This window comes from Lissotriton vulgaris, chromosome 2_1 (assembly GCF_964263255.1).
Source record: "Lissotriton vulgaris chromosome 2_1, aLisVul1.2, whole genome shotgun sequence".
Taxonomy (NCBI): Eukaryota; Metazoa; Chordata; class Amphibia; order Caudata; family Salamandridae; genus Lissotriton; species Lissotriton vulgaris.
In genome coordinates, this window is record NC_141687.1 from 380922983 (window position 1) to 380943026 (window position 20044).

The following is a 20044-nucleotide window of genomic DNA, read 5'->3' on the forward strand; positions in this document are numbered from 1 at the left end:
ACGAAATTGGGTAATTTGCAATTAATTAGTATCACCAGACCCCATTTTGTGCGGTTAGTCACTATGTAATGAATAGAAGCCCTGGGGCACATGTCTTAATACCCTCCAAACCAAGGGCTTGAATGCCAAGACAGTGGATTCTGCCAGAGCTTTGGCATTTATTCTTGATTAAAAAAACTCAGCCTCGATTCACATGTCCTACATTTAGCCCAAATCTGTATTTTGCCAACTAAAGCATCGCAGGCAATGTAAGCTTTCATCAGCAAAGACCACATTGAAACAGGAACCCATTCCCTTTTTTCACTTATAGACTATGGAAATGGCCTTCTAATCAACCTCTCCAAATACCTAACAGCATCATAAAAAGAGTGCTACGCGTGCCTGTCCTCCTAACAAGCACAAATTCAACCATTTTATCCATCTATTCCGCTCACCTAATTGGTTACCTTGGGAAGCAAGATGCCCCTTTAAGACAGCATGCCTGACACACAGCGTCATCCATTTTAACTCACCCACACACCTAGCCTAAAAAAGTAGGACCTCAGGCCGTACACTGAATCTAAGAAGCAAAGGAAACCTCAGGCAATCAGTACCCAGGTACAGGGGGCAAAACAAACACACAGCAACACAGTAATGCCCCTAAAATGTTGGAATTATTATTATTATTATTATATCTGATTTTGTAAAGCGCACAGCTACCCGTGGGTTTCCCGGCGCTGGGAGAACAGAAGTAGTAGAAGGCAAACGGAATTGTAGAGAACAGATTATAGGGAGAACAGCCAGGTTTTCACTCCTTTGCGGAACTTGAAATAACATGTTTCAGACCGCAAAGGAATGGGGAGCGAGTTCCAAAGCATGGGTGCTAGGTAAGAAAAAGAGCGCCCTCCAACTCTAGCACGCTTGAAACGGGGGACAGAGAATCTGCAGTGGGTGGACGATCTAAGGGTGCGCGAGGGACAATATTGTTGAACTAAAGTGGATAGATAGTGAGGGGATTTTCCAGCTTTGATACGGTGCATAAAGCAAAGAGCTTTGAATTTGGACCTGGATTCTATGCGCAGCCAATGCAGGCTACGCAGGGTCGAAGAAGCAGAGGAAGTTCTCGGCAAATTACAGAGAAGACGGGCAGCCATGTTCTGAACCACTTGGAGCTTCCGGGTGACCTCTTTGCAGGCACCCAGAAGAAGTACATTACCGTAGTCCAGGCGAGATGTCACTAAGGCCTGGACCACTGACTTCTGGGTGTCTGGGGGAAGCATCCATGTGATTTTCCTCAACCACCTGATGATGGTGGTACAGGTGGCTGAGACTTTGACCACATGATGCTTCATAGATAGCTGATTATCAAAGAGGACCCCGAGATTGCGTGCTGTAGTAACTGGGGTCGGCAATGGGCCCATTTGCTGAGGCCAATGTTGGGGGCCCCAGAGAGCAGAGTCCGGCCCAAACAGAAGAAGCTCTGTTTTATCGCCATTTAGCTTTAGTTTGTTCGTCAGCATCCAATTGGCGATGTCAGTGAGTCCAGAACGAAGAGAAGAGGAGGGGGAGTGCTTATTAGAAGAAAGGGAGAAAATAATTTGAGTATCATCAGCATAAGAAAAAATAGAAAGTCCAGCCTGTTCCGCAAGAAAAGCAAGAGGTCTAACATAAAGGTTGAAAAATAACGGACTAAGAATAGAACCTTGGGGAACCCCATATGGAGAATTGTGAACAGTGGACACAGAAGAGGGGGAGAAAACCTGAAAAGTACGATTGGAAAGAAAATTAGAAATCCAGGCAAGGGCGGAGCCGCAGATACCAACAGACTTTAAGGCAGAGAGAAGGATGTTGTGGGAGACGGTGTCAAAAGCGGCACTCAAATCCAGAAGGATGAGTGCCACTGTCTCCCCTCTATCTACCTGGCGCCTGACTGTCTCCGAGACTCCCAAAAGGGTGGACTCCGTAGAGAAGCCCGCCCGAAAACCTGACTGGGAAGGGTGGAGAACGTTCGCCGATTCAATATGGCTGGTGAGGTGACGGTTAACATGCTTCTCCAACACCTTCGAGAGGCCGGGAAGCAGAGAAATGGGCCTAAAGTTGGCAGGATTGCAAACATCCGCATTGGCTTTCTTTAGAAGTGGAACCACCATCGCATGTTTCCAGATGTTAGGAACAATTGCCTCCCTGAGAGAGGCATTCAAGAGAACTAGAATACAGTCCAAAGGGGCGGTGGCTAAAGTACAGAGAATCTGGGGGGGCATGGGATCCAATGGAGAGCCAGATTTGATCTCTGCCAGCAGTTTCTGGAAAACTGGCATAGAGATACATTCCCACTTGTCTAATATAGGAAAAGAGGAACGTTCAGGGTCGTCCTGTGTAGATGGATGGTCATATTGCCGAATAGATGACTTGGGTGAAGCAGATGGTGAAGCTATGAAACCCGCATAGATGCAGTCAATTTTCGCAGTAAAGAAGTCTGCCAAGGAATTACATTGATTGCTATCCAGACAAGGAGCTTTGGGGGCACATGACATACCGGACAGTTCCTGAACTGCCTTGAAGAGGGCTTTAGGTCGGTTCTGAGCTTTCAATATTGTGTTGTTAACATGATTGGCCCTGGCAGTATTACATAAGATGTGATATTTATGTAATGCTAGTTTATAGTTTTCTTTGTCTGCCGAAAAATAGTTGGATCTCCAAATACGCTCCAGTCTTTTGCAGCGGGATTTTTCCATTTTAAGTTCTTCATTAAACCAAGGGGCAGGTTGGTGCAGGAACTTTTGCTTGCAATTACGCTTCGGAAGGCAAGAATCAATTGCAGAGGTAATTTCCACACAAATGAGGCTGACACCATCTTTGTCCCTTTTTAAGCGCTTACTAGACAGGACCAGCTCCTAACCAAACACCTTATTATGAAAACCTCTTAGGGCCCGATGTAGGTAGGGCTTTACCGATCGGTATCGGCCGAAAATACCGATTTTTGGCCCTTACCGATCGGTAAACAGCCATCGAGATGTAGGGAACCAAAAACAGAACGAATCGGATAGAAAACCGATTTGGAATGTGTACCGAATGTGAAAGAATCCGATACGTACATACCGAAAATCGGATATGTAACGAATCGGAAAAACACCGATTCGGTTACAAAGACCGAATCGGTCCATGTACCGAATCGTTAGTGACACCGAATCGGAAAATCACCGATTCGGTCCCACTACCGATTCGTTACTGACACCGAATCGGAAAATCACCGAATCGGTCCTACTACCGATTCGTTAGTGACACCGAATCGGAAAATCACCGAATCGGTCCTACTACCGATTCGTTAGTGACACCGATTCGGAAAATCACCGATTCGGTCCATGTACCGAATCGGAAAAAATACCGATTCGGACATGATCCGAATCGGAAAACATGCCGATTCGTATGAATCTCCGATCGGGAAATTCCCCGATTCCGACAGTTGGGGAGATGTAGGGAGGCACAGAAACACCGAAATCGGCTCAAAATCGGTAGAATTCACTCGGTATTTACCATGGATTGCAATCAGGTGGTAACCAACTCCAACCCATATAAACAGTCCCAAAATGCATTGCAACTTGCAGGATGGCAGCTTTCTATGTCATTGCGAGGCGGCTACGGCTACAGCAGGAAGGACAGAGGGAATGGCTAAGAAATGAACAGGTCTACAGACAGAGGATAACCCTGTTCATGCTCACTGAGGCTGAGATCCTACAGAGATACAGGCTGGACTCTGACACCATACTTGAGCTCATCAGGGACCTTAAGCCATACTTGGACCACCACACCCCAAGGGCACACGCCATCCCTGCGCACGTCCAGGTGCTATGCAGCCTACACCTGGTAGCGTCTGGCAGCTATCAAAGTGGAGTAGCAGCAGCAGGAGGGGTGAGCCAGAGCAGCCTGTCAAGGTTCTTCCACATATTCCTTGACGCCATGATAGACAGGATGGACCAATACATCTCATTCCCTGCAACCCACGCAGAACTGCTACAAACCAAAGCGGACTTCTACCAGATGGCACACTTTCCCCAAGTCATCGGTTGCATAGATGGCACGCATATTCCGATTTGCCCACCAGCGGACACCGAATACATATACCGCAATCGGAAATCGACACACACCATCAACGTGCAGGTGATCTGCAATGCCAAGTGCACCATCACAGACCTGGTAGCAAAATTTCCAGGGAGTACCCATGACTCCTATATATTCCAACAGAGCGGCATATATGCACGGCTGATGGCTGGCGATTTTGGAGAAGGATACCTCCTAGGTGAGCCACATCATCAGACCCCCATAACACATAGTAGGTAGGTGTAATACATGTATGCATGTGTCTAATGTGACCCCTTTCTCTTCCAGGCGACAGTGCATATGCCCTCCGCTCATTCATACTCACCCCCTACCTCAACCCCTCCACACCCAGCCAAAGGAGGTATAACCGGGCCCACATACGCACCAGGAATGTTGTTGAACGGACCTTTGGCATCTGGAAAAGTAGATTCAGATGCCTGCACAAGAGTGGAGGTGCAAGGCAGTATACCCCCATCACCTGCTGCAAGATCATAGCTGTATGTGCAATGTTACACAACCTTGCGGTCAAGAAGGGCACTGAGGTGGAGTTGTCTGACTACGAGGACTATGACGACGACGAAGCTGTGCCACTGACACAGCCAGCTGGGGTGTGTACGCCATGTGATGGCAGATACAGACGTGAGGAGATCACTGAGAACTATTTCTGACTGAGTACAGATGCAAAGACAGCTAAATGTTGCTTGGAAAATAAAATTTTTAATAGTGATGCACCACAGTTACATCACTGAAGTGCATCAAAAAATGGAGTCTGTCAAAACAAATAAAGTCCAGGGTTCTGGTTTGATCATCCCCCCTTGCCAGCCTATTTTTTGGCCCGCTTTCCAGACCCACTGGGGTGTCCCTCGGCCCCCTCCGAATGGCCTGCAGCATCAGCGGATCGCCTGGTGCTCCTCCTTGGCTCTGATGCAGCGCTGGCCGGGCTGCTGCGGCTGCTGCTGTCTCCAGCATCACCCAGGTCCAGGGCAGGATTGGAGGCGGCGTTTGATATTAACATGGCCTCCATGGCCGTGGTGATCCTGGCCATCCCCCTGGTCAGCTCAGCCGTATGCTGACTCAGCACCGACTCCTGATTTGAGCTTCGATGGCACAGCTGTGCGGTCGCCGCTGCAAGGCGGGCCATGGCCCGGTTGAGCACCCGGGCATCCCTCCTGCGCGCAACCTCATGCTCCTCCTGCCTGGCAGAGGAGTGGGTGATGGCAGTGGTCAGCCTGCCCAACCCTGCTGCCACTTCCTTGTTGCTGTCCACAACAGCCTGGAACCCCTTCACCAACTCCCCCATCTGCAGGTTGTGCTGCAGGAGCTGGCGTTGGCAGGCCATGGTGGATCTGGCCTGTTGGCGCTGGATTTTGACCATCTGGCCCTCCAGGCCCAGGAACACACTGCCCTCCCGTGCTGGTGCAGCAGTGGTGGTGGTGGTGGTGGTGGCACGGCGTCTGGCACTGCTGCCTCCGGCCTGCTGAGTGGGCTGGGGTGCCACTGGTGGTGGTGTGGTGCTGGCCGGTCCCGGAGCCCCTGCTCCCAGGACAGGTAAGACGGGTGGCAAGGCCACGGTTGTGGCAGGAGCTGTTGTCGGCGGAATGGTCTGCCTTGTTGGGGAGTTGTATGGTGAAAATTGCAAGGGGGGTGAGCTGGGCAGTACTGGGGAGTGCACTGCCTGGAAATCAATCACCAGGACTCCCTCCATTCCAAGCCCTGGGGTGTCTCCTTCCTCATCCTCATCCTCCTCCTCCTGGCCAGGCTGGCTGGTGCTCGGCCCTGCCACTGCAGTATGTGATGTCGAAGCTCCCTCTGCTGCCACAGTGGTGCCGCCTGATGGTGCCCCTAGGTACAAAGAAGCATTTGTAAACTGAGTGCCGATGTATTACAGTCAGTACAATTATGGCATTCCACATGTCCTTGCATCTCCTTACACCGTGTCACACTGTTTCCTGTCTTGTGATTCTGCACTGACATATTTGGCTAACTTCTGCTGACTACATGTACCATGATGCTTGTCTCTTGTATGTTGGTGACAGTACAGTGCTGGTGTTTGCCTATGCATTGTGTCTAATGGGGAGGTGTCTGGTAGGGTGTGTCATGATGCGCATGCTTCTTACCTGTAGCTGTGGCCATCGCAGTGCTGTCCAGGGTCCCGATCCCTACGATGCTCTCCCTCTCGATGGTGCTGGAGACAATTTCCTCCAGCTCGGTGAGGGGTGGCGCCGGGTTCTTGCCTCCTCCGGTGTGTCCAGCCTGCCTTTGGAGGTCGGCCAGCTTCCTCTTCGTGAGGCTGCGGAGGTCATAAAACCTTTTCTTAAGTTCCTCAATGGACCTGGGGGTGACTCCAGCAGCATTGACCTTCTGGGCGATGTCTGCCCACAATCTCCTCTTGGTGCTGTCTGGCACGTTGAGGGACAGCTTGCCAAAGAGCTGGCGGTGCACCCTCACCACCTCCTCAACCAGCACCTGTAGTTCTGTGGTGGTGAATTTGGGCTTCCTCTTTTGGGAGGACTTCTGGCTTCCTGCCTGATCTGCCATATTCTCCTGCTCCTGCTCAGTCTGCAACCTCCTTCTCCCACTGCTGCTAACTGTGTGTTGGGCTCAGGCAGGCTTTCCAGAAACTTCTAGAAACTTCTTAATTGGCTGCACCTGCCAGGGTTGCCACTCCCTGTTTGGGTGGGGGAGGGGGAGCCACCTCATTGGCTGAATCGCCTATTGCCGAGTCTGCTTTTACCGATTCGGTAAAATCCGAATCGGTAAAATCCGATTCGGTATTATCCGATTCGGTAAAAGCCGAATCGGTTCATGCAATGCATTCCTATGGGCTTTTTCGCCATGGGTCTATGATTGCCGATTCGGTTTTTACCGAATCGGCTTTTACCGAATCGGTATTCGCCGAATCGGAAATATCCGATTCGGTGGTAGCCGATTCGGTGTTTTCCGATTCGTTGTTGGCCGATTCGGTAATTTCCGATTCGGACCGAGCTGAATCGGAACGTACCGAATCTCATTACCGATGCCGACCGAATCGGTTTTCATTCGGTATTTTTTTCCTACATCTCGTTTTCCGATTTCAGAATACCGATTCGGCCCACCTCGGTATTTTGAAATCGGAAAATCCCGTTTACCTACATCGGGCCTTTAGTCTCTCCTTAATCTCCATATTTCCGAATTACAAGGTTGATTGCTTTTCGAGAACAATATTAAACTGCACAATTACTTCCATATGCTTTTTGCTGGATTTTCATTTCTATACAACAATAAAACTACATTTACAGACATTATTTTTCTTTTCCTGGGACTAGTCCATGCTTTATACAAGTACAAACTAAACACATGCATTCGAATATATACATATCATCCACAAATTGACGTCCACGAGTCCCTGCAGAAACCATAGCAAATTGCAGGCACCTGGCCAGACCCTCTGCTCATAGAAGAAGAATAAAGTCAAACCAATCTGTCCACTCAGTTATCACTAATATTTCATGAAAGGCATTGAAAAAACAACATTCACTCACACACACACAGCTCAGCTCCACTAGATGTCAGCACAACAGAGTTATATGTGCATTTATTCCCAATTTAAGGGTTTATCTTTTATTTTCTGATTACTCTCTCCAGCAATATGTGAACACGCGTTAGTAATATGCTATGTTTAATAAGAGTGTCTAGTCAGAATTAGTCCTGCACATCTATGTCACTGTATTGGTACCAGTTGTAATATTTTGGTTATTGGTTCCACAATAAATGGGTGGGTTACGGTTGGGGGCTCGGTTGGGCATACTCGACTGAGTTGTTGGTCAGTACCCACTTGGGTGACCACTGGGTTGAGGCTTTTTATGAAAGATGTCTGAAATGGTATACAACGTTTAGCACGCATTTTTTACAACGCACTACCATTACAACGCAGGCATTACCACGCATACCATTACAACGCATTGCGCTGGGGGGCGCTCTAGGATAGGGAATAAGTTTAATTTTATATCCAACACCTTCCCTAGTGTCCACGGGGACTGGAGTTGGAATATAAAATTATACTTACCACTATCCAGCACCTCAAAGCGCTATGCGTTGTAACGGTATTCGTTATAAATACCGCGTTGTAAAGGTATGCGTGGTAATAGTATGCGTGCTAACGTCATACATCCGTCTGAAATGTACCACTTGATATGGATTCTGTTTCTAAGGACTGGCACTAAGGTTTCTGATTGGCTGAATCCATGCAGATTACATAAAGGAACCTCCACCATCCAAGTATGAGAGTCTTCACTTACAGGTGCTTGAGGGTCCTGATCGTGTGCATTTAAATAATGGTAATATATATAGGACAACGGGCGCTCTTCCTTCATATATATTCTGTTTGAGGTCGCATATTGGCCTTCTGCATGTTCTGTGCCTCTGGGTGCTGGTTTGTTACCCCCTTCCTCTGGGCGCCTGGGTCACCCGCCTGAAGTGTGGGTAAAGGAATTACTCTCTCTGCAGCAGAGTGCCAGAATCATTCTCCATCCCCCTGATGTGATTCACTCTCCTCACCACTGACTGTAGGAGTTGCACTCCCTCCCACTGACAAAGGGATGCCCATTCCATCTCTGTATGGGCCAAGACTAACACAGTCCCCCCTACATTGCTTGCACTCCTTCCCAATCAGCTTGGGGTTCGCTCCCACTGGGTGCTGGATTCCCAGACCCTGGTCTGGGCTCAGCATCTGCTCATTTGGCTCCTAAGTACATGATTCATACTCCCTCTTTCTGAGCTCAGGATTCTGCTGGCTGCTCATGGTCAACGAAGAGGACCCTCATGAGATGGCGACTGCCTTAGTGCCACATGAGGGCACACAAGACAGTCTAGTGGTAGGATCCCCCTCCCCCTTGAGGGGTCCGCGCAGCGTCACTTCCTGTAGTAGGTGGGCGGGGATGAGGTATAAGGTCCTCTCCCTGCTCACCTGGCAGCCTCTTTGCCGCTGCCCTTGACGCCGTTCCACAAACAAGGTGAAGCAATGAGTCTACCGCCTCGGCATCCAAAAAATTAATCACTGTATGAGGGCAACCGCCCCGACAGGCAACCAAAACCCTTCACTGTCTGAAGGCAAACTGCCTCGGCAGGCATCCAAAACTCATCACTATCAGAAAGTACTTGATAGACAAAGACAAAACTCTTTGAGGAAACATGCTGACATTTCTGCAAACTCAATTGACCGCTACCCGCGGCCCATCACAGAGCTGACCTTGTGAACCAACTCCAACTGTGACAAAGTGCCACAGATCAATAAGAAAACCAAAAACAGGGACTATAAAACTCAAAAAAGAATGTAGAGTGATGAGGCAACTGCCTCGGTATCCAAGACACACAACTGTCAGAAGCCATTTGACAGACGAAGAGAAGACCCAGACCCTGGCAGCCTCTTTGCCGCTGCCCTTGACGCAGTTCCACAAACAAGGTGTTGTGTGATTTATTTCCGAATAATATTGCTGTATGTGGGATGGGGAGTGTTGCCGATATTGGCACTCTAGCCCATCCTTCCCCTTGAGCTCAGTGTTTATTAGTACTGCCTCTAAAGTCTTTCACTGAGTCTCTGATTGTGGGATCTCCATTGATAACCTGTGACCTTTCTTTTCCAGCTGTGCCAGCTGGCTTTGACCCACGGGTACCACCCTGTCATCTTTAATCGGCGCTGCCACAACGACTGCCCTCTGAGCACGGCCAAGCTGCAGCCCTACGGTGACCCCTGTGACCTTCGGGAAGCCGTGCAGTACATCCGCCACCGGCGCCAGGCCTCGCGGCTCTTTGCGGTGGCAGAGAGCACTGGCGCCGGCCTCCTCTTCTCCTACCTCGGGGAGTGCGGCTCCTCCAGCTACGTGACGGCCGCGGCCTGCATCTCCCCGCTCCTCTGCACCCAGGAGTGGTTCGAAGATGGCTGCCCCTGGATCTGGGAGAAAGCCCTGCTCCTGTATCAGAAGTTCACACTGAGCAGGTGAGTACACGCCGCCGAATCCCATTTCAGGTGCAGAAATAGAGACATCAATTGACACTTTGATTCTTTACTCTACTGTAGGATGGCGGGGGTTGGGGGAAATGAGGGGGTGGGGAGGGAGGGGGTGCCACAGCCTGCTGCTTGAGCCCTGGGTCATGCGATCTTCATCCGCAGTGTGTTCATAAGGAGCTCAACAATGGAGGAAAGTGGTTGGTGCTGAGAAAGAAATGATGGTGCAAAAAGTTGAATGTAGTGTATGAGGTAGTGTGTTAAGGTTGGGGTTTTGATGTGTGGATGGATGTGGCGAGTACAGGCCATGGGTGGCCTGAGAAGGGAGAGATGTTTAGGTTGAGTGTGGGCAAGGCGCTCACTGAGCTCTACACTTCTGATGTTTGGAACCCATTTAGGATAGTTTTTTATTGGATATTTACTGAAAGCACACAACTATCCAGCGACAAAACACATGCTATCCAACGATTAATCCTATGATCGATTGATGGCCTTCCCAGATATAAAGAATAGAGTGCCTAGATTGAGATTGTTCTACACAGCCATAACAATGGTGAGCACCGCATAAAAATGTGAACCACAAAACATCTGAAACTTTCATGAACTTCTGCCCAGAATTCTCGCCTTTCTTCTCAGTCGGGGATCTGCTTACCCATTTATTTCGGCTCACTCTGCAATACAATTCATAGAGAGCACCACACACCCCATCTCGAGATGTGACTGGAAGAATGGGTGATAGGAGATAGTCAGATACCATGCACTAGCACAACCATTGCAGTGCCCCTAACTACTATTTTACAAAGAAAGACAAGTCACAAGCTATCCATGAAGCACTCTCTGCCTTACTTTAGAGGTATATCAATAAACAGTGGTTTCTTTGGAGGAAGCTAAAGCAGCCTTTCCTTCTTAAACTCATCATGTCTTCAATAATGATTCTCTGCTACTTGATATAATGAGATTGCACATAAACATATAACACAGTAATATAAATTAACTTTATCATCATAAAGAAGGTGCTGCAGTAAAAGGTGCAATGAATTGTGAAAAAAATGAGAACAAGTGGGCAATAAGTAATACCAAACAAAGGTAAGATCATCAGGTAGAATTATCCACACTAAGTTTAGTCCAAAACCGACCCAAATGTGGAGTATAGTACACAGTGGTTATCAATATATGTGTGTCTATATGCTTTAGCGTCTGCATTTTTACCATTTTATAGATCATATTTCCTCAGGGTCTTCATCAGGACAAATAAGTATCACCTATAATAAGACAAAGACACAAAATCTCTGAAGTTGGTACTCAACAACTTAGTGGTCCTCTGTTACTCATCTTTATATGTGTCGTACTTACTAAGAACCATAAATGTTCTAGGTTAGAGAAATGTATCAACGACCTCCTTACCTTGTCACAATGCGACTTACATTCTGGGAACTAAAATAAAGCCACAAAATATGTTTATCTATTGACCATTTTGTATGTAGAGATACTAATAATTTCCTGAGATGAACCTCTAATACAAGCCAGTATTTCTTACACCCAAATTATCAGAATTTTATGTGCAAAACCTTCTAAAAGTATGGTGTTCAAAATGTAGACGCACAATGCTTGTGTTTTCGTGCATCGTAGTGTTATAGATGCAGAAAACTGGAAAACCTCATTGTGTTTTATCCATAGCCAACTAAATACACCATACAAAATGTAATTAAAATCCTATGTACTTAGAATGAGGACCGACTTAGAGAACCGTTGGGGTATGATCCAGACATCACCCGCACACAGAGCATTTTGGACACAAGCAACATAGAAACATTGATCTCATACAGAAGGAAACCATTAGTGAAAAGACCACATAGATTAGAAACCTATGCTATGCAAAAGTTACCACTGATCAACAGAATCGCTGATCTAAGCAAAGAGCCATTACTTCACCCGTACGCTAACACACCGTCCTATGATCGGTGTGTCAATACGTTTCTGGTCTCTGCGGTGTTTGCACTCCAACTTGCACTTTAATTCCGTATGAGATCGCTGTTTCTATGTTGCTTGTGTCCACGTCGTTAAGGGGCAAGTGAAAGAAAGCATGTCTGGAGTATACCCTGATGATTTCCCAAGTTGGTTTTCACTTTAAGTAGATAGGATTTTAAATATACTGACTTTGTATGGTGCAACGAGTTGGCTATCGATAAAACACAACAAGGTCTTCAAGTTGTGATCATCTATTACACTACGAAGCATGAATATACAAGTATTGTGTGTGTCTATGTTTTAAACACCATTCTTGATTAGGTTTTGCACACTAAATTTCGAAAATTTGGATTCCAGGACTACTGGCTTGGATTAGAGATTCACAGGTTTTTAAAGGTATCTCTATGTACCATAGGTTTTTTCTTTCTTTTGTTTCCCAGAATGTAAGTCACATTGTGACAAAATAAAGAGTTGGTTGATACATTTTTCTGGCCTAGAACATTTATAGTTCTTGGTAAGTGTGCACATATACAAATAATTAAAAGAGGATAACTAAATTGTTGGACCAACTCCAACAGAGATGTTGTGTCTTTGTCTCATTATTGATATTACCTGTTTATCCTAATGAAGGCTCAAAGGAAATTAAATCAATAAAGGGGTTGAAACGTCGATGCTAAATCATGTAGACACACATTTATTAGCATTCGCTGTGTACTGCACTCCGACTTTGATTCGATTTTGGAGAAAACGTAGTGTGAATATCTTGATGTGCTGTTCTTACATTTGTTTGGGATACGCACATGTTTTCACTTTTTCCGCAATTTACTGTACAGTTCACTGGAGCATCTTCTGTTTATGATGATGAAGTTAATTTATAACATATTAACACTGTGTAATATGTCTGTGTGCAATCTCATTAAATCATGTAACATAAAATCATTATTGGATACTTAATGAGTTTTGCCTACAAAGCAAAGGATTGTTTAGCTTCATCGGAAGGAACCACTGTTTCTTGATAAAGTAGATACCCAGGTTCCTAGGAATACAGGGTTGCCCATTATTGATTATTTAAGGTTTCTTTAGAGGTAGCCTGAACGTAGGAGGCCTCACTTCGCCAGAGGTATTCAGGCAGAAGTCAACAACCACATTTGCGATCCACTTGAGTGTTAAATAACTTAAGAGCAATTCAAAAGTGTTATAATAAAAAGTTACATTTATTTCAAAAACCAAATTGAAAAAGAAATGGGAGGAAAACTTTGATAATGTACACACTAATTTATATTGATCTCTATGGGAGCGTTCATTATTATGGAAGGCTATGAAAACCCTCTAAAATCTATGGAGGGTAAAACAAATCATCACAAATATTTACATATTCTCTTATGAGACGGTTAAGTGGATCTGGGATCTAATTATCAGCAATGAAGTCTGGTAGATGTGAGGACGTGGTTGCACCCAGTAAAAACATTTTCCTCTGTCCTTAAAAAATTGTTGGTAGTAAACTGATGCTAGATGCTGGTGATGGTTTTTAGTAAGTTCTACAGCTTGGCGCAGGCCCTCATTGTAGCGCAATGAAAATCTCCAGGTAAATAAATGTGCATCTGGTTGCCAATGATGAGATGTTCTTCTCAAACGCGGGATAGCACACGATTAACTAACATTTTGCTTTGTTCTGGATTACAATGAACCTGGATGCATCCCTAATTTTGGAGGATTTTAAATGAAGAAATGTGAGAGTTCTGCTTCTTTCTTCACTTTTACCAGCAGGCCTGGTTAGCTTTCATTATTAGTAATAGCCATTGACCTCCTCTAATTCCAGGCCATACAAGGGGCACTTATCCTGCGGTACTCCCCTCCCAGGGTTAAGGGATGAGTCTTTAGAATTTAAGTAACTCTTTTTCTCAGGAATCCTAAGCTGCAGACTTCTTTGTGTATGATCTAATGTTTTGACATCATCTGCATAAAGGAGGCATGGATGCCCCTATATTTTAACAATGCTTGATCGTTACTAGCATCTTTTTGTGGCCTCTCTCTGTCCTTGCTACTTTTCGGTATAGGGTATTTCTCATCTCATTGTACAAATACTGTAAATCTCTCCCTCTCTCTCTTTCTATCTATCTAGCTGTCTCCTTGGTTCTCTGTCTTTTCCCAACCAGCTCCTCTGTCTTCTACCCATCTTCACTGTCTCTCCTCTCGTCTACAAGCCTATTGTAGTCTGTTTGTTGTTTGTGTCATTTGTTTCCTATCCCTCTTCTTCGTGTATTATTCCTTTTGGGTTCTCCTTTTCTTGTGCAAGTTTTTGTGGTATCGCTTCTCCACAAACACTTCACCTGTATCCTACGTTTTCTATACACATGTTTATATGGCCTCTCTTTACCTTTTCCTCACATTATTTGTTTCCATATCATCTTTTTCTAACCCTTCCCGTGGCCTCCCCTGCTTCTCTTGTACATTTCTCAGGCCTCTTTCTCTTAGTTGTCTTGCCACTTGCTCGAATCTTATCTGGCCTGTCTTTCATCCTTGTGCCATCCTGCTATAGCCTCAACCATCCTTCCATCTCCCTTCCTCTTGATCATGCAGTTTGAGTTTACCTTTCATCTCTCTGCTCTTTGTGCACATGTTTTGTACTCTCTCTACTGTTGTGAAGTCTTTTGTAGTTCGTCTCCTGTTTACATGTCCTTTACATCTGTCTTTACTCTCACCCTCCATCTTTATGTCTGGCGCCTTTTTGCCCTATCTCCTTCTCTTTGTTAAGTGTCTCGTGACAGCTTCCCTCTGTATGTTCACACTTGCTAGCCCCTCTCCTTGTGAAAGTGTCTTAGTATAACCTCCGCTGCTCTTTTCACACTTGCTGTCCCATCCGTTTGTCCCATGGTCCAGTCTTTTGCGGCTTCTCTGTTCTCTTTGTACAAGTCTTTAATTACCACTGAGTGCTCCCCGTGCTTGCCTAGTGCCCCTCTCTCTATGCTTCTTCTAGTCTCAAGTAATCCCACTGCACCTTCATGCTTGTACAACTAAACTGTGGTCTCCCCTCCTTGTAAATATATTGTTTGTCCTATGCCTTCTCCTCCTTACACTCATTGTTAATGTTAATGTTATTGCCATTTATAGAGCGCACTGTTACCCAATGGGTGTCCTGGCGCTTAACGATTGTTGTCCAGACCGAGGTATGACCAGGCGGGAGAGACCCATGTTTACAAGGATTGGAACAGCCAGGTTTTTACTGTTTTCCTGGATTCCAGATGGTTCAAGATGTGTCTAATAGGCAATGGTAACTCATTCCATGCCTTAGATGCTCAAAGCATAATGCATCTGCCTCCCCAGTTAGCTCTTCTAACCCGGGGAACCTGGACCAATTTTGCTTCTGATGAACGCAGGGCTCTCCTCGTCATGTACCTTTGAAGGTTTTGTCTAAGATATTGAGGGCTCAGCCCATGAAGAGATTTATGAACTATGCATAGAGCCTTAAACAGACCCGCTTTTTGATGGGCAGCCAGTGAAGCTTCTTTAAATCAGCTGAGATTGACGCACAATTAGGTGTTTTCGTCAATAGTCTGGCTGCCGCGTTCTGCAGGAGCTGAAGTTTACTTAAAAGGCCCTCTTGCATGTTCAAATACAGGCCATTGCAATAGTCCAGTTTTGACATGGCTAGTGCTGTGACAATGGTTTTTCGACTTTCCGAAGGAAGAAGAGGAAGGATTTTTTTACAGGACCTTATGATAAAAGAGGTGGAAGAAATCACAGCATTCACCTGGTCCTTAAGGCAAAGTTTATTGTCTATATAAACTCCCAGATTTTTTACTTTTGACACTGGTTGCGGAAGAGGACCCAATTCTGCCGGCCACCAACTGGCTGACCAGAAATGTGCATTGTTGCCGAAGAGGATCACCTCCGTTTTACTTGAAATGCGTTTAAAGCAGTTTTGACTCATCCACCCACCTACGGCTGATAAGCAATCCTGAAAACGGGAGGCTGTATCAAGTGGCTTGTCCGGAAGCAGCGACACCACAATTTGTGTGTCGTCTGCGTATGACGTCAAATTGAACCAGAACCGTTCGACCAGAGGAGCCAATTGAGCCACATATACATTAAATAAAGTCCTCCTTGAAAAAGTTATTTGTGACCTACAGACTCTTTCGCTCTATCTCTGTTTGTGCATATATTCTGTAACCTCCTTTTTCTTTCTGTCCATGCCTGTTGGCCCCTCTTTCTTTTCTCGTTGTTCAAGTCTATTGTGGTCTCCCATTTCCCCTTACAAAGTATCTTATGGCCTCTCTGCCTCTCTGTTCATGTAAAAGGAACTAGTGGTCTCCCATTCTCTTCACTGTGAACTATTACCTCCTTCTCTCTGTCCTTTCATATTTTCCTACATACTTTGCCCTTTCTTTTTTTTTCATCGTGGCCTCTTTTCGCTTCTTGCTCCTGGTTTTGTGGCCTCTCTGATCCTTTTGGAATCTTTCAAGGCCCCTTTCAACTTGTTTAAGTGTTATATAGTATTTCATCTTGTTCAGATTTGGGCTGATTTAGACCTCGGCAGATGAGTTACTCCATCACAACAGTGATGGACATCCTGTCTGCCGAAGTATAAATCCCATTATATACTATGTGATTTACATTTTTACAAACGAGACCTGTCCACTGAGATCTAGACGAGGCCCATAGTTTCTGGCCTCTGTTTACTCCTTGTGTCATTGTGCCATGGCCCCTCACCACTTTTTCTCCACTTTGCAGGTATGTTACTTCACTCGGGGAGGCAATCAGCATGGAGAAGGTGCTAAGAAGCAATTCTCTCAAGGAGCTGGAAGAGTCCTTGTTTTGCCAGTCTGGGGCCAGCGCTACTTCCTGGGAGTCATACTGGGAACGAAATGACCCACTTCGAGATGTGGATGAGGTGGCCACCCCAGTCCTCTGCATCTGTAGTCACGATGACCCCATCCGAGGGCACCCCGTCAACACTTTACCCTTTGCTCTGTTCGAGACAAACCCTCATCTCTTCCTACTCCTGACACAGCATGGAGGGCACTGTGGATTTTTAGGAGCAGGGAAGACAGGGGCTCCCTGGAGCCATGAAGCGCTGCTGGAGTTCTTCAAGTCCACCGTAGACTTTTTTGTGATGGAGGAAAAACTTAAGGGGTTGGCCGACAGGAAAAGGGCAGGTCCAGGGGCTTCACATGAGGCTGCAGCGGGGGCTGGTGTTTGCAGACAGGAACCAGTCTGCACCCACAGCATGCATCAGATCTACAAATGGCAGCGCTCCTATACCAGGTGACAGCTTCTATAAGCGACAAGATGTGCATTGACCTGCTGAGTGTTCTTCGAGACCTCAGGGAACTTCTCTATGGACACAGAGTGTCACAGCTTAAGTCTCTGCGTTGACCTGAGAGCTGAAGAGAGCAAAGATGGGAGCGAGTATAGAGATGACATACATCTGAACATTAAAGATTCATAAGTATGGCCGCGTAGTGTGACTGCGACACAGGTGGGGCGTAGGGGGCGCACGTGAGTTCTCAAGAAAGCACCTGTTGTATAATAAAAGTTAATATTTAAATGGGCTCTTATAGCGCTGAGCTAGGAGTGTCACTCCAATAGGAATGAAAGACAAAGGACATGTTTGTTATCAAATGTGGACTATGATTTAAGAGTTTAAGGGCACCATAAATATGCCTATTTAAAAGTCGACCCAAAGCTATACGGAAAGATATACGTCAGTCCCTCCTGCTGCTTGCAGACCTTGATGGAGCTCACGCCACTCCGTTCACACAGAATAGTTTGAGAAAATTAGAAATGTCTCGATACCTAGGGGCAGATTTACAAGCCCCTTTCGCCACTTTTGGGTCATTTTTAACATGGGAAAAGTGACGCAAAAGTGGCGCGAGGGACTTGTAAATCTGCCCCCTAGTTTATAAGCTAGTACACATGCTCTGAAGGTAACCCCATCTGTTCATCCGCCAAGGAAAGAAAGTTCTGCACAACAATCAAAAGCAAGTCATTGGCAAGAGACTGTAAAATGTCTGGCCAGAGCTGTGGACTTTTTATTTTTATAAATATATGGAGCCTACAGAATTTTAGCAAAAATGTATTGTTACTTTTTAAAATGTTTATGATGTTTGTGCCATAGTTGCGGATTTACTAAAATCCCAGGGATATCAGACGGTGTACCCCTTGACCACCTGTAGATATCACAGGGTTGGCTGTCTGTACCACCTTTATGCAGATAGTGGCCTCCTATCTGTTCCTGAGGAGTTGGTGGATGGGAAATAAATTGAAAAGGAATACATTTTCAAGGGATGGGAAGAATGGGCATCAGGGCCAATCTTCTATAGGAAACATATGTGGTCCTGACTTTAAAACCATTGAAATGGGGATGGCTGAGGCGCACCACGCACAGGAGAACTCACCTTATTTGCTGTTTGATCATGAGTAATGGACAGTGAGTTGATGACGAAAGATCAGCTCTGGTACCCATGTCTTTCATCGCCTTTGTTTTGATCGAAGTGCCATGGAACGACTATGGGAGCCTTTCTGGTCTGGTCTTGTCCTTGGGTGTCATTAAAGCATTGATGCTTTTAATGGTGCGTTTAGCCTGCTCAAGCTTTAATGACTCACTGTTGGAAACTTAAGGAAAGGTGTTTTTGTTTGGTCTTTCCGAAGCTGAGGACAGTCTTTGAGATGGCTTAAAATAGTGCTTCGTATATGGATCTGGAGATGTCATAGTTTTGGTGCAGTATACACTTTGCCACTCTCCGTGTATTCAGGTTGCATTTCCCTCAGAATTTTGACAGGTTTTTAAGGTTCTCTTGGTCATCAAAAAATGGAGGGGTTTTCCTTGCAGATAATTTTTCATATGCACAGATTTAGCGTCCTGTATCTTATCGTTAGTTGATGCATTTCTTCTCTCAAGGTCAGAAACGTTTTTTCTCTCAGCTGTTTTACTTGCCAAGGCTTCAGTAATGTAGATCTTTTGGCAGTTCCAGAGGAGCTCTTTCTTTTCCTTGGACAAATTTAGCAATCGTATCACCTGAGTGTATTGTAGGTGTATGAGATGATGTGATTCAGATGCGAGTGATGTGTTTTTTCTAGGCCCTAACCTGTGCACCCATTAAATGCTGTTTGTTGTTGCTCGTAAACTCCAGGAGCTTAGGTAGTGAATTTCCAAGCAATTCATGCATATTGTTCTTGAACAATGCATATTCACTGTCAGGGAAATTGCCCGCCCATTACTCACAGTTGCTTACCATTGCTTATCTTGTTTACTTGCTTTCTACTGGTCACCGCCTTCTGATTGCCTCCTACTTCCTGCTGAGCCTACAAGTGTTTGTCCCTGCAGTGGAGCATGGATGAAGTACAGTTTTCTGTCTGCAGCCAGTGTCCCACCAGCCGCATGCGCTATATACAAGTGCATGTGTCTCTAGTTCCTCCCTCGCCCCACTGTCTGTGCTCTCGTCACCCACCCTCACCCACTCTCCATTGCCTTGCTGTTCCCTCCCTCCTACCCCACACCTGCCTGGTGTTGCTTGCCCCTCCCCACATCCCTGCCCCCATTGTGTTGCTGCTCCACCCCCCTTGTGTTGCTTGATCCACCCCCGCATTTCCCTGTCCTCAATAGTATGGCTGCTCCCTCCCTCCTCCCTCACACCTCCTTCATGTTGCTTGACCCCCCCTGCACTCTTCCCACCCTCCTTCCCTCCCTCCTCCCCCACACCTTCCCCATGTTGCTTGTCCGCCCACCATCCTCCACATGTTTGATGTGTTGCTAACCCCCCTCATGGTTCTCCCTGCTTCCCCCAGCCCTCTTGTGCCCCAGAAAAAACATTAAACAAGGCCAAATAGCTCTTGTGGATGTGAGTATTATTTGACTTTGTTTAATATTTTTAGACATATTGTACAGAAAAGCAGGCTGCCAGGCAACATGGTTTGAAGAAAAAAAAGCTCTATAACATGATCAACGATGGTCATATCATAGCACTTTTTTTTTACTTTAAGCTATGTTGCACAGCAAGCCACACTGCTGGAAAC

At 46.1% G+C, this 20044-nt stretch overlaps 1 protein-coding gene across 1 annotated transcript in view; it reads left to right on the top strand.

Annotated features, from left to right (window-relative positions):
* LOC147730398 (protein ABHD15-like) overlaps positions 1 to 18793 on the top strand; it is a 55699-nt gene extending 36906 nt beyond the window's left edge. Inside the window, exons 2-3 of the mRNA XM_086955205.1 lie at positions 9699 to 10051; positions 16760 to 18793. Coding sequence (XP_086811331.1) covers positions 9699 to 10051; positions 16760 to 17297 — 891 coding nt within the window. The 3' untranslated portion in view covers positions 17298 to 18793. The remainder of the gene's footprint in view (positions 1 to 9698; positions 10052 to 16759) is intronic.
* The last annotated feature ends 1251 nt before the right edge of the window (positions 18794 to 20044 follow it).